The following is a 14031-nucleotide window of genomic DNA, read 5'->3' on the forward strand; positions in this document are numbered from 1 at the left end:
TGAAGGTTTCACCGACATGGCAGCACTGAGAAGGATGAGAAAGGAGAGGCCGACAAAATTTCAAGGCCGACCTAGGCTGCCACAACGAAGGAAGACAAAAATGATCGTCTGTACTTTCAATGCACATACCTAGCATCAGATGCATCCATCGAGGACCTGATGGTACAAGCGCGAATGATCAAGTATGACATCATTGGTCTGACCGAGACAAGAAGGCACGAATCTCACCATGCCGTTTTCGACACTGGAGAAGAATTGTTCCTCGGAACATGCGATAAAAGAGGTGTTGGAGGCGTCGGTGTCCTTGTCAACACAAACTTGGCCAAGAGCATTGATTCATTCGAATGCCTAACAACCAGAATCGGACGTTTACATTTGAATAGATGTGGTTCACTGCCTGCAGTTTCTATCTTCGTTGTCTACGCACCAACATCTCACTATGATGAAAGAGAAATCGAGAAGTTCTACATGGAGCTAGAGAAGTTCTATAAAGAAGACCACACCTTCTACAAGATCATTGTGGGTGATTTTAATGCCAAGATAGGACCGAGAAGATCAGCTGAAGAACTTCACATCGGGACTCATGGCCTAGAATGGAACGAACAGGGTGAGAGAGTGTCTGAGTTCATCATGTCGACCAAGACCATTCATGGTAACTCACAGTTCTAGAAGGCTTTGGCAGCACATATACTAAAATTGGAACGATACAGAGAAGATTAGCATGGCCCCTGCGCAAGGATGACACACAAATTCGTGAAGCGTTCCATATTTTTAAGCTTTGTAACTTTTCCCACAGTGATTCAATAAATAAATAAATTATTTAAAAAAAAGATCATAATTATGTTGGCCTGAACATAATATTTTTGAACCATTCAGTACTATAGATAATACAGTTATAAAATTTATAATAAAGTACTTATTTCTTAAAGCTCTCAAGTAGATTAAAGCAGCAACAACTCAACATACTTTTGTTTGTTTGGGGACCAGAACTAGCAGTGCTCAGGGCTCACTCCTGTTTCTGTGCTCAGATATCACTCCTGATGGGGCTTGGGGAACTATAAAGGGTTCTGTGATAAAACCTGGGTCAGCCTCATGCAAGGCAAATGCCTTACCTACCTACTATTTCTCTAGTCCTGCAATATTCAGTATTTGGGCTCAACTTGCTAAGCATATGCTTTGTATCCAGTAAATCTCAACTGGATTTCTTAGATAACATTGACCCTGGAGCAAACCCAAGGGGCAACCTGTGAGCCCAGAAGAAGGAATAGACCCTGAGCCCCTCTGAATATCTCTTGAATATCTCTGTCTCTCTCTGTCTCTGTCTCTCCCTGTCTCTCTGTCTCTCTCTGTCTCTGTCTCTCCCTGTCTCTCTGTCTCTCTCTCTCTGTCTCTATCTCTCTTTCTCTCACACACACAAACAAACACACACACACATTAAAGTATTTGAAAGGGGGGGGGAGGAAGTTAAACCTAAGATGATATGCTTCCATAAAAGGTGAGATACTTTGTATTTGAAGAGAAATAAGTTTTCATTTTTCCTACCAACAGTAGATGGTCTATTATTTAACAGGGCATAATAAATGAGGCTAAATATGCGTAGGACAAAGGCATATTTTGATAATTTATGCAAGTTGTGCCTGCCTGAATCATTTCATGAGTAATCTATAACATTTTAGATTTATAAAAATCAGAGTAGAGAAGGAGAGAAAGAAAATGCTCATTTTTAGAGTTCATGTCATGTAAAGAGCTTAGAAATAATTCTGAAAATATTTATTTTAGTGTTTATTTTTTTGGCTTTTGCATTATTTTGCACAAAGTGACATTCCTGCTAGATAAATTGCACTTGCATCTGAAGTTCTCAGTAAAATTTACTATACACAAGTTCCACTTTACAGATGTTAGGAAAATTAAGAGAATTTGCTTTATGCCATAGAACATCTGAATAATGGAGAGACAATGAGAAGTCAGGTCCTCTGATTATCTTTAATTGTCCAGGATGGATATGATATAAATCAAGAAATTAGGTAAATGTCTATGATGTTGCCTCCTACTTCTTAAAAATTTCTTGTTTTTTTCCCCCCAATGCTCCATTTTCCCCCCATCCTTTGAATGACTCATTTTCTTCCCAAGTCTACCTGACCTTGAATATTTATCAAGTGGAATAGAATTCAGTTAACTGCACTTTCTTTTATATTGTCTGTTTGATATAGTGTTTTGCAACTTAGTCCTAAAAACGCCAGACACAGGTTGCTAAAATAGAGTTCTAGTAAAATTAAACTAGAGATCAAACTAGAAATAGCTCACATTTATTTGGATTTCACCAAGGGAACATTAGCTCTTTATAAACTTTGAAAGATGATGTTCTCATGATCTTTATATAATAGGTTTACCAAAGCACTCTGTCTTGTTTAAGTTCCAGTGATCCTAAAATGAAGAAATCTTGCATCCTTAGTTATCTTGCAGTTGATGGACTTGAATCATTTATGATTCTAAAACTGTGTCAATATAAATGAAATATAGTTATACTGGAATATATCAGAAAAATATAAACGCATATCCTGTGGGTCATTATTTAAATGTAACTGTGCTACCAATGACTGCACATTTTACATATGCAAATTCTGCTGCTAGCCACATTTCAGTGGGACTGATTAGACTGATTTTCTCAGTTGTGGTTGGATGACCCTATATGACTAACAACAGTAAGAACAACAAAGTCCAAATTGAATATTTGATTTTTATTTAATTTTAAGTTGTTAATTATTTGAATTATTTTGATAAAATGAAAATGAGAATGGTAAAATGTGTTGACTACCCAGAGGTATGAATTTCTGTGTCAATTCCATGTTGAACAGAATCAGAACTAATTCACAAAACATAGAGGTAATCGAATCCTCATGAGATGTTTAAGTGAAACATCTTTCAGTATTTAATCAAGGTTAATATCATTAAATACACCTAGGAGACTTTCATTACAATCATTTATGATCTAACATTAATTCTTTTATCCACATACCTCTACCTGGGATATAGGTCACTAAAGCTTTTCACAAGAAGAGAACAGAGTCTGGTGTATGGTGCTTTGTGCATCTGAAATTTTCAAATATGAAAGGCAAAATTTGAAATCTGTATAAGAACTGCACATAGGCTCATTCGTAAATAATAGATTTTCATCTTTACCTCTAACAGATAAAGAGAACAGGAAACAGTTGCCTGGAGGTTTCCAAACTGTTTCCTAGAGCTCTCCAGCATTTTTTTTGAGGATTATTTATTAAGACAAGCAATAAAGTGCTCCACTCTCAGAAGGAAGTCCATGAAACTTTTCAGAACCTCTCTGGGGAATGAGAACAGTGTCTGAGTAAGCAGACCTGTAAGCCCAAGAAGCTGCTATCAGAGCAAGTCTATTTTATTTGGTTTTTAAAATATTCCACCAATGCTTCTGTTTTTTCAAAAAGTTGTGCTAGTAAATAGATTAGAATGATGCCATTAGAATAATCTTAAACGTTTATGTATAAGTCAGTATGGTTTATAATAAGGTTAATGTCTACACTTTTGGTAGACATTAGGTGGCACTGCCACCAGCAACCAAAGTGTCTAAGATCTACCACCACGGTCCTCCTCACTTAGAGCCCAAGTCTTTCCCTACCCACCCACCCTAATTTCCACAACCTTCCAACACATTGCTTGATAATGGCAGATGTTTTCTTTGAGTGCTTTCATTTCCTATTTTTAAAAAAATCAGTTGGGATGGGAGATGAGTACCAAAAGTAGATAATGGACCAAATATGATGAGTTTTCAGTGTCTATATTGCAAACCATAACGCCCAAAAGTAAAGAGAAAGTATGGGGAATATTGTCTGCCATGGAGGCAGGGGGAGGATAGGGAAAGGGGGTGTACTGGGGAGATTGGTGGTGGGGAATGTGCACTAGTGGAGGGATGGGTGTTTGATCATTGTGTGTTTGAAACTCAAACATGAAAGCTTGTAACTATCTCACAGTGATTCAAAAAAATTAAAAACAAATTTAAAAAAATGTATTACTGTTACCCTTCTTTCTACGTGAATTTTATCTTCATAGTCTCATCAGCACAGCGGATAGGGCGTTCACCTTACACGCGGCCAACATGGCCGACCCGAGTTCGATTCCTCCGCCCCTCTCGGAGAGCCCGGCAAGCTACCGAGAGTATTCGATATGCCAGACACAGTAACAACAAAGTCTCCAATGGACACGGTACTGGGCCCACTCGAGCAAATCGACGATCAACGGGAGGGCCTTTACCTTTTTACCTTACCTTTATTAGTTCTTTGAGCAACTTCAAGCAATTAAATAATCTGTTGTATTAGCAAAAATAAAAGCATAAACTGACCTTGAAGTTTGATTAATTTTTCAAGTAACCATGAAGGCTTTCAGAATAAGGTTCTGAATTAACCTATGGAAAGCCAAAGGTGCAATTCAAATTCTATCAGTAAATGAGCATTATGGATAATGGATAATGAAGGTTAGGAATAACAAATGATCTACATTGTCAATTATTTGCAAGTGAATGTTGCCTCACCTCTGAATTTACATTCTAATAATCAATTGGAATGTGCATGGGGTCATGGTTAATTATAGCTTGTCAAAAACAAAGCCTCTCAATCTTCTCCACAGTATGACGCCACTTATGCCATTAAATTACAAGTACTAAAACCTAGGACCAATATATTAAAACAAAACCAACTTCTACCATCAAAAAACCAAAAGGCCCAGTCCCTAATGTAGTGAAACATTAAGAATGATTAAGACAAAAAACTAAGCATAATGTGTTCTATTATGTTTTTACATGGAAAATATTTTTAAATAGATTTAGTAATATCAGTAGCTTATTAAATGCCCTGTGGGAAACATTTCTGTGTTGTTTTTCTCTCCCTTTCTAGGTGGTACTTTACAAAGTAAAGGCTATTATCTTTATAGAAAAAAAGGAAGACATCAAATAAGAAATAAGGACAATAAAAATATTATAATTTTAATATGGGTTATGATGGCTTTGGTAAGCTGGAAAATTATCTGTAAACTAAAATTGAAGTTCATAAGCAAGAACTCATGTTCTTGCAGTCCTTCTGCCTATAGGGGTTTTTATTTGATTGTTTTACATTTTGATTTGCTTTGTTTTGGGGCCACACTCAGCTCTAATGAGGACTTACTTGTGACTCCGTGCTCAGGGACCACTTCTAACAATATTTGGGGGATCATATATAGTATCAAGGATTGAACCTGGGTTGACACAATGCAAAACAAGAACCCTGCTATTTGTGCTATTGCTCTGATCCAAGCCTACAGATGTTTAATCCATGTACAGTGTCCTTCTGTCCACTGAGCTCTTATGGTTCTTTACATAAAACATTCTTACATTATTTTATGACTTTGATTGATAGCAAAGCCTACTCAGATCAGGGCTGAGCATCCTCCACCCAGATCCTCCAAATTCCAGTAGGCGAGGTCCGGGGGGGGGGGGTCACACCCACAAACTGGCCCCCTGGTGCAGTGTAATCCCATCAATGGCCAAGACTCAGAGACTATAAAACCCAGCTCCCGGAAGCTTATTATCTCATTCTTACTTTGGACAAACTGGCAGGCTACCGAATATAACCTGCTCACAAGGCAGAGTCTGGCAAACTCCCCATAGTGTACCCAATATGCCAAATACCAGTAACAATGATGGGTCTCATTCTCCTAACCCTGAAAGAGCCTTGAATATGGCACTTTTTTAAAAAAAATCTCAGGGCTAGGATGAAGGAGATGTTACTGGGGCCTGCTCGAAGCAATCGACGAACAACAGGATGGACGTGATCGCGATCGTCATCAGTGGACTAAATGCACCTATCTCGAGGCACAGAATGGCAGGATAGATTAGAGAATTTAACCAACATTCTGCTGCCTGTAAGAAACTCATCTGAACAATCATAGCAAACACTGGCTCAAAGTCAAAGGCTAGAAAACAATTCTTCAAGAAAATTGTTAGGTCCCTAGGGACCCTGAGGGAGATTCCAGAGTTAAAACTCTATAAATTAGTAAATCTCCTTTTCCTGCCCCCTCCCTAGCAGAGCTTTAGAATGAAACTCTTCCCTGTTGGAACATAAAGTCGGGAACCATTTGTTGGGCCCTCCTTATCTGTTACCTCCCTTAGGAACTCTTCCCTTATCCACCTCCGGAATGCAGGCCTGAGAATCAAAGGAAGCCAGGTGATAACCAAATGTCCCAGTTACCCGATGCCCACTAGTCACAATGCCTATGTAAGTAAATGCTGATCTTTGAATCTATAGGCTAAGGAGTGATGTACTATTAAATGGATTGGTTAAGAAAGCATATGTTGTTACAAATCTATTGGCTATGAAATGTGCGGGCTTTGCTGTAACGGCCAGTGAAGGCCTATATAAGATCCCCTTTGAAGAAGTTCGGGGTCTTGCCTCACCTAACTGACCTGCGTGTCTGTGTAGGCGGCTTGACCCTGGCTAGCCAGTCTTACAATAAACCTTGCTTGCTGTTTGCAGTCTCTGGAGTCTCTTTGTCGTTAAAGGGAGATCACGATCCGCGCCCTAACAAAAATAGCCCCTTAAAAAGACTGGGGTAGCCATACTAATATCAGACCACATAGACTTCAGGCTGAATAAGGTTGTGAGAGACAGTGAAGGACATTTCTTAATGATCAAGCGATCAGTATATCTGGAAGAACTCACACTTCTAAATGTATATGCACCTGATCAGAGACCAGCAAAATACTTGAAACAGCTGCTCATATACATGAAGAAAGACATTGAGGGCAACACAATAGTAGTTGAAGACTTTAACAAGCTTCTGTCACCTCTTGATAGATCAAGCAGACTAAAGCTCAACAAGGAAATACTTTACTTGAAGGAAGAAATGGAAGAGAGGTTGGTAGTAGATTTATATAGGACCTTTCATCCCCAAAAGGATGAATACACGTTCTTCTTCAGTGCACATGAGACATTCTCCAAGTCAGACCATGAGCTGGGTCACAAAACATACCTCAGTAAAATCAAGAAGATAGAAATTGTATCTTTTTTCTTTTCTTTTATTCTCTGTTTTTCTTTTTCTGTTTTTTGTGGTTGTTGTTGTTTTTGGGTGTGTGTGTGTGTTTATGTGTGTGTGTGTGTGTGTGTTACACCTGGTAGTTTTCACTAACTACCTGTGGCCTTGTGCTCAGGTCTGTTCCCTAAAGGTGCTCAGGAAACCATATGTAGTATCTCTCTGGCTTCTTTTCTTTTCTTTTCTTTCCTTTTCTTTTCTTTTCTTTTCTTTCCTTTCCTTTCCTTTCCCTTTCCTTCCTTCCTTCCTTCCTTCCTTCCTTCCTTCCTTCCTTCCTTTCTTTCTTTTTTTCTTTCTTTCTTTCTTCCTTTTTGGGTGCTAGGAAGTAAGGGCAACTGAGGCTTAAGTAGAGAGAACAGATGCCCAGGGGGCGATATTATTTGGAGTCAATTAACTTCCACATTACAAAAGCATGTCTTTTTAACTGTCTTCCTGAGTCCCTATTAAAGGACATTACTCTGAATTAACTATGCTAAGGATCTTAAGGAGAAGAGAAAAACAATGTTTGTAAGTCAACAGAGTACAAATAAAATGGCTACAAATAAACACAGAGAAATGGGAGCACTGTGATGGGAGTAACCCAATAAACCTAAGCTCCCTGTGGCAAGGCAGAGTATTATCTTTCTCCCTGCCATTGAATATCTTTCCAAGCTTGATGATTTCAATACCCACACATCTGATCTCTGCACTTGACAACCTCGTACTCTTTCTCTTTAAGCTTTTCATCCTCTCTGTCACCATTCGCATAGATACAAATAGAATTTGCATTATGGTAGCACCTCCGAAATCTCATTTTCAGAATCATACACTTTCACGTTATCACCACCTCCTGTCATGTTTATCAGTAAGTAAATTTTTAAATAAAAAAACATTAAAAAGCAGGTTATATTCAGAGTGATCACCCTGGGTAACAACTGCGTGCTGAAAATAGGTAAAGGAATAAACATGATAATTTCTCAGTATTTACTGCAAACCATAATGCCTAAAAAGAAAGAGAGAGACAGAGACAGAGACAGAGACAGAGACAGAGACAGAGTGCCTGCCATAGAGCCAGCTGGGTGGGCGTAGGTGTGCTGGGAGGGAAACTGGGGACATTGGTAACAGAAAATGTACACTGGAAGGATGGGTGTTGGAACATTTTATGACCAAAGTCTGACCATGAACAGCTCTATATATGTATATCTCATGGTTGAATTAAAAAAATAAAGAGGTTCTTTATAGCCCCACTGTAGATGGGTATTTTCACGTCAAATGGGAAAAATCCCTAGGGCATAATATTTATGAAATATTATGAAAAGAAAACAATAATATTTATGAAATATTATGTATGAAAAGAAAAATATCAATAGATGATGACAAATGTATAGCATAAAATATTATAAAACTAGAAAACACATATACAAAGTTGTATCTTTTTCTGTTTATCATGTATGTAATTATATGTGTATTTAATCTATTTTTAAGCATAAAAATAATCTAAAAAGGTTCACAAAAGTATGATAGCAATCTGTAGCGAAATGAAGACTGCAGTGCAATAATCAGAAATAATAGCATTAAAACATAATATTTAAATTGCAAAATTATATATTTTTGCATTATTTCTATAATTAAAAATAAACCAAGATAAGCAGCTTAATTATATCCTATTTTCCCCATTTAAAACACCAATAAAACATTATTTAATGGTAATTTAATTTATAAACTAATTAGACAAGAACAGATATTCCCACGTATTAAATGATTCAACTGAGGACTTTGCGATTTCTCTCCATTTATTCATAGGTATCTTTATGTCTTTATGCAAAATTGTGTACTTTCATTATAAAAGCTGCATATGCCTCATAAGCTTATTCTTACATATTTTATAATCCTATTGTTATCTTTGAAATAAATTTTAATAACAAAGACAATGAGATCTTTTCCCCGTGGTATACTCTAAAAGATTATTATAGTAAATTTATTAATATAAAATTAGGGCTGTTCACATTTTAATTACACTTGTTTGAAGCTATGTGTCCAGAAAGAAAATCACAGCATTGGAGAACAATCATCTGTAACCTTTATATGACCTAGATTAACATCATTTTTAAAGATAGTTAAGAACATAGCTGACAGTTCTGATAATTGAGTGATTTTAATATCTATACAATACGTACACCTCTGCTCAGCTCATTCTAAGCACTACATAATTGTTAACTGTTGTGGCCATTGTTAATGTAAGCATGAACCATCCAGCTTATTGGGCCTTCTCTCAGTTCTATCTTTCTTACATCACATCTGGTATCAGTGTCTTAATGTTTCTAAGCTCCCTCCATTGTCATCAGGGTTAGTTCCACTTCTCTCCTATTCTATTATTCTGATCGCTTCAGTTGGCATTTGCAAGAGCCAGGTAATTGAACTGCAGGTGCAGAGTCTTGTTCAGTACCAGAAATGTCCTGTTTCTTTTTCATACCTAAGGACTGTCATCCACCTGTCCAAGGTCACCTTCATCATTATTATATGAAATACCTGTGCATTTATCTTTGTATCCTTAATTCCACTCCATTCCATTTTATGTAAAATACGTAAGGGGGCTTAATTTTTTTAGACGTTTTCTATTAAAAAGGGATTACATGCAAACACTATCAGAAGCATACTCAATGTAAAGATCCTAATTAACACCTAAGTGGAAATCTCTTACATGTCTAGCTTGTGCCAAGAGAAATCAATCAGTGGTTAGAGCAGGAAATTGGAAAGATCAGTCTAAAACCAAACTCTGTCATTGTCTCTACCTTTAATACCTCCTGACTCCACTTGTGACTTTGCCTTGCTAAAATTAAATTTTGGTAGCTACAAGCAATAAGTATTTAGTTCATCTCTATAAAAGCAAAAAGAGAGCAATTTATTATTGATACATTTGTTTTCCTCTTAACATTTATTTTCCTTCACTGGCATTGCTAATGAATTACTTTAAAGTGTGTTAGAAATCCCTTTTAGAGAATCACAGTCAGAATAGAATGAAGCACTTGCTGCATTAACAAACTTCGTTGAATAACTGCTTGAAGTCACTAGGAGGAAAATTTTATATATCATTTAGTTCCTCACTTATCATAATCAGAAGGTCAAATTTTTAAGAGATCAATGGCTTTAAAGTCCTATATCTGATTAAATAGATAAGAAAACTATGTTGTTTCCAAATATCTATATCTCTTCACGCCCATACAAAGGAAAATGAATTGCTCTAGACTTGAAATTACTTGACACTAAGTAAGAGTTTGCTTGGACTAGACACTAAAAGCGTATTTCCTCTAAAAAAATCTATTTCAAAATAACGTCATTTTGATTATAAAGTTTATAAAAGACAAAAACATTTCTAAGATTTTTTCCATTTTCATCTTCTTTTTCCCCTACTATTTTTTCACTCTATAAAAATCTTTTCCATTTCCAAGTATATTTTCTTATTTTATTACACTTGACCTTCATATCAACCTAGAATAAACAAGGCACTTAATAGCAAATCCTTTTATTTATGCATACTCATTATAACCTATTATCTTTCTGTATTATTCTGTTGATGGTTTGTTTAGTCAATTGTAATCAAATATTTTGGAGCTGACTTGAGTGAATCAGGTGACAGTTATAGATTCCAAGCCAAATACAACATCTTTTCCGAAGTTCCTAGACTATGGAACTCACCTAGACTCTGAACTCCATTTATAGCATATTTTAAGGGTCTACCTAGACAGATATTCTGGAATTAAAAAGCATTCTGAAAGGGGCTTCTCTGACAATGGAAAGACTATGGAAGTTAGTTGGATGAGTGAATAACTGAAATCCCTGCTCTCTCAACCTTGCTCAGGATTAAAGAGAATTACAGGTTTACTGTTCACTGAAGAGAAACAAATGCCCTATTACACAGAAGGGATTAGAGTCTGGAAGAGCATTTGTACCTTCAAACAAGGACTGAGAGACATGCAGCATTAAAAGCAGAGCTCTGCCTCTGAACTAGAGTAGCAAAACGAATGCTACACAGAATGAGTCATACTTCAGAAGCCCCGAGTAATATTGAAATTAAAATATTGATTTCATTAAGAATTTGAGGATTCTTATCCTAGGGTTTATCCTAGGTAAGAACCTCCCTGAATTTTATCAGTCCCTAATTTCTAGCAGTCTCAGAAAAATATACAAAAGAAAGAAAAAGGCAAACTTTTAAAATTGGAAATGAGCAAATTATACTTTTCCTGAAACACAGCACAGATGTGCAGTTTGGAAAATCCAATGTCCTTGCATTGGTTTGGTATATGTTTAAGAGTGTTTTGTGATTTCCATCTGCTATCTCTACTTCATAAGAAAAATTAACTTAGATATTCAGAAACACAAAAATGGAAGCTAAGATTATATTCAAGCTCTCTGACCTTATAGGTGTATGTTTGTGTGTCTGAGCGTTCACACAATTACAATTTGTCAGGAATAGCTAAACTGCCTTTAAAGCATGAGCTCAAAATTGGTTGCTAAAGAGATAAAACAGATAAAGAAAGGAAGTTAAAAACTGATATGTGAATAGAGCTCTTAAATATCAGTTATTTAGTTAATGGGATATTTGGAACACACATATATGAAGCCCAACATATACGTAAGGCACCAAGTTTTTTTTAAAAAGTGCAAGCATATTCTGCTGATGGTATTAAATTTCAGGAGAAACTTAGTGCATATGAAAATAATTTCTGGGCCACAGAGGTAGTAACATGGATAGGGTATTTGCCTACCATGCAGCCAATTTAGTTCAATCCTTGCATCCCATATGGTTCACCAAGCCCTGCTAAGAGTGATCTTGGAGTGCAGAGCCTGGAGGACATCCTGAGAAATGCTGGTGTGAGGCCCAAACAAAAATAATAATTTCTCACCAATGAAATTAAATAAGTTTACAGAAAAGCAATATAAGCAATCATCATGTTAAACACGCCATTAAAATTTGATGAGATAGTTGTAAACAATATCTTCCAGGATTTCATAAAAAATTATCCTTATTGGGGATTTTCATACAAACTGTGAGTGATGGAGGCCTTTGTACATCTCTGGGCTAAAACATAGTATTTATAATTCAAGGAAATTTTTATCCAAAATTTCAAGGCCATTATTAAGCATAATTATAAAATGGATAAATTTTTGGTTCTTCCTGAAGTTCTCTCTCTAACCTAACTAAATGGCTGATTTGATAATTTGACAAACTAACTCAGGGCTGATGCATTAATGGCTAATAAGGATGAAATTCTATTTTCTCAGCTACCTATGTTTTATCATATTCTAATTCTTATAACTTTAAAACAGGGACTCATTATACAAATGACTGTTCAAAAATACCTGAATTGAAATCTCTGGATATAAATTTTCTTCTTCCATTTTGCCTTCTATCCCACTCTTCATGTGTAATTTAGGGTAGAGCAGCCTAGTAGTTAACACCATTCTTTGTAACACTTTTCCTTATGGCACAGGCAGATTCTAGATTATAATTTAACTATGAGCAAGGAACAATACCAGTCGTCTGTGGATTCTCTTAAACTGAGCAGAAAAAAGGAGGTGCTAATATTATTTTAAAGCCATGGATCAATAATATAAAAACAGATATATTAGGATTAGAAAAATCTGAACTGTAGAGTCTGAGTGCAAACCTTGCATATAGAATGTCTGAGATTCTGTCCTTGGCATAATAATGGTCCCCTTAGCACTGCTGGGAGTGATCCCTAAGCTCAAAGCCATATGTGGCTCGTGTATGCATGCGCACGTGCGCACACACACACACACACAACACACACACACACACACACACACACATACACACACACAGAGCTAAAACTGGAATTAAACTGGGATGGGAGTATAGTTGGCAAAAGTAAGAAGGAACAAAAATGGTATGTTAGAATTGATGCTGCTGCAACTGTTTTAAGAAAGATCCAAATTATAAGCACCTGCCTTTGTCCTAAAAATCTTATTAGTGCAGGAGAAGCTAATCTGTGATGGATGGGCAATATGAACAGATTACAGTGTCCTGTTAGTATCATCTAGAGGAAAATTAACATTACAGGAACCTAAGTGATTGAGAGGGGGTGAGGACAGATTTCAGGTACATGTGGAAATTGTTCACATTAGTTAAGCAGAATAAAAATATACAAATAAATAATTTTTCTCCTACACATATCCAAGGTTGCCTTAGCAACCTCTCAAAGGTCAGTGTTTACCTTGAAAATGCTCCTGCATATCTTTATGTTTCTAATGTTTTTTTCATATGAATTGGGCATTGTCCAGATTCCAGCACTTGGCTGTCCTAAGAATGTTTGCTTCCCCAACATAAAGAGAGTTTTAACTTTATTTTCTATAGACTCTGCTGACACTACTGATTGTACATCCAACACTTTCCTCACTAATAAATTAGCATGCTAACAGAACCCTTATCCTATTTGTATATTTATGTGCTGAATCTCAGAATCAATTGTGATGGGTCAAACTCTTCTCTTCATCCCCTATCCCCTTGGCAAAGATTGACCGATGGATTGATATGTGACTTAGGCAACTCTAATGAAATATAAAGAAAATACCTGATAGTGTTTGTAGGAAGGTTTTTCTCTCTGATAAGAGCTATGAAGGGTATAAATCTGAAATTTTTTTAGTCCAATATTCATTCCTTTTTGAGGGTATGATTCTTGGATGAGCAGGAGTCATCTTATCTTTATTAATTCTTTTTATCTGAGAAGAAGCAAAATTAACACATTAGTGATAAAAAACAGAAAGATTGATGATTAACTGATAGAATAATTGAGACAGGAATTCTGGGTTTTGTTTTTTGTTTTAATAAATAATTCCGTGTGTATGATTTAAAGTGGCTGGAGCAATAGCACAGCGGGTAGGGCGTTTGCCTTGCACACGGCCTACCTGGTCAACCCAGGTTTGATTCCTCCGCCCCTCTCAGAG

The 14031-nt window shown here is 36.4% G+C and overlaps 1 protein-coding gene and 1 non-coding gene across 2 annotated transcripts in view; both read left to right on the forward strand.

Annotated features, from left to right (window-relative positions):
* The first annotated feature begins 662 nt into the window (after positions 1 to 662).
* LOC130017252 (U6 spliceosomal RNA) lies at positions 663 to 773 on the forward strand. Its single transcript, XR_008791357.1, has one exon. It is a non-coding gene; the product is annotated as a U6 spliceosomal RNA (small nuclear RNA).
* A 5908-nt stretch (positions 774 to 6681) lies between these two features.
* The window catches only part of LOC130017204 (serine/threonine-protein kinase PLK1-like), a 105924-nt gene continuing 98574 nt past the window's right edge, over positions 6682 to 14031 (forward strand). The window contains exon 1 of the mRNA XM_056107902.1: positions 6682 to 6911. Within this exon, the coding sequence (XP_055963877.1) occupies positions 6682 to 6911 (230 nt within the window). The remainder of the gene's footprint in view (positions 6912 to 14031) is intronic.

Source organism: Sorex fumeus, unplaced genomic scaffold (genome assembly GCF_029834395.1).
Source record: "Sorex fumeus unplaced genomic scaffold, SorFum_2.1 ptg000183l, whole genome shotgun sequence".
NCBI classification, from domain to species: Eukaryota; Metazoa; Chordata; class Mammalia; order Eulipotyphla; family Soricidae; genus Sorex; species Sorex fumeus.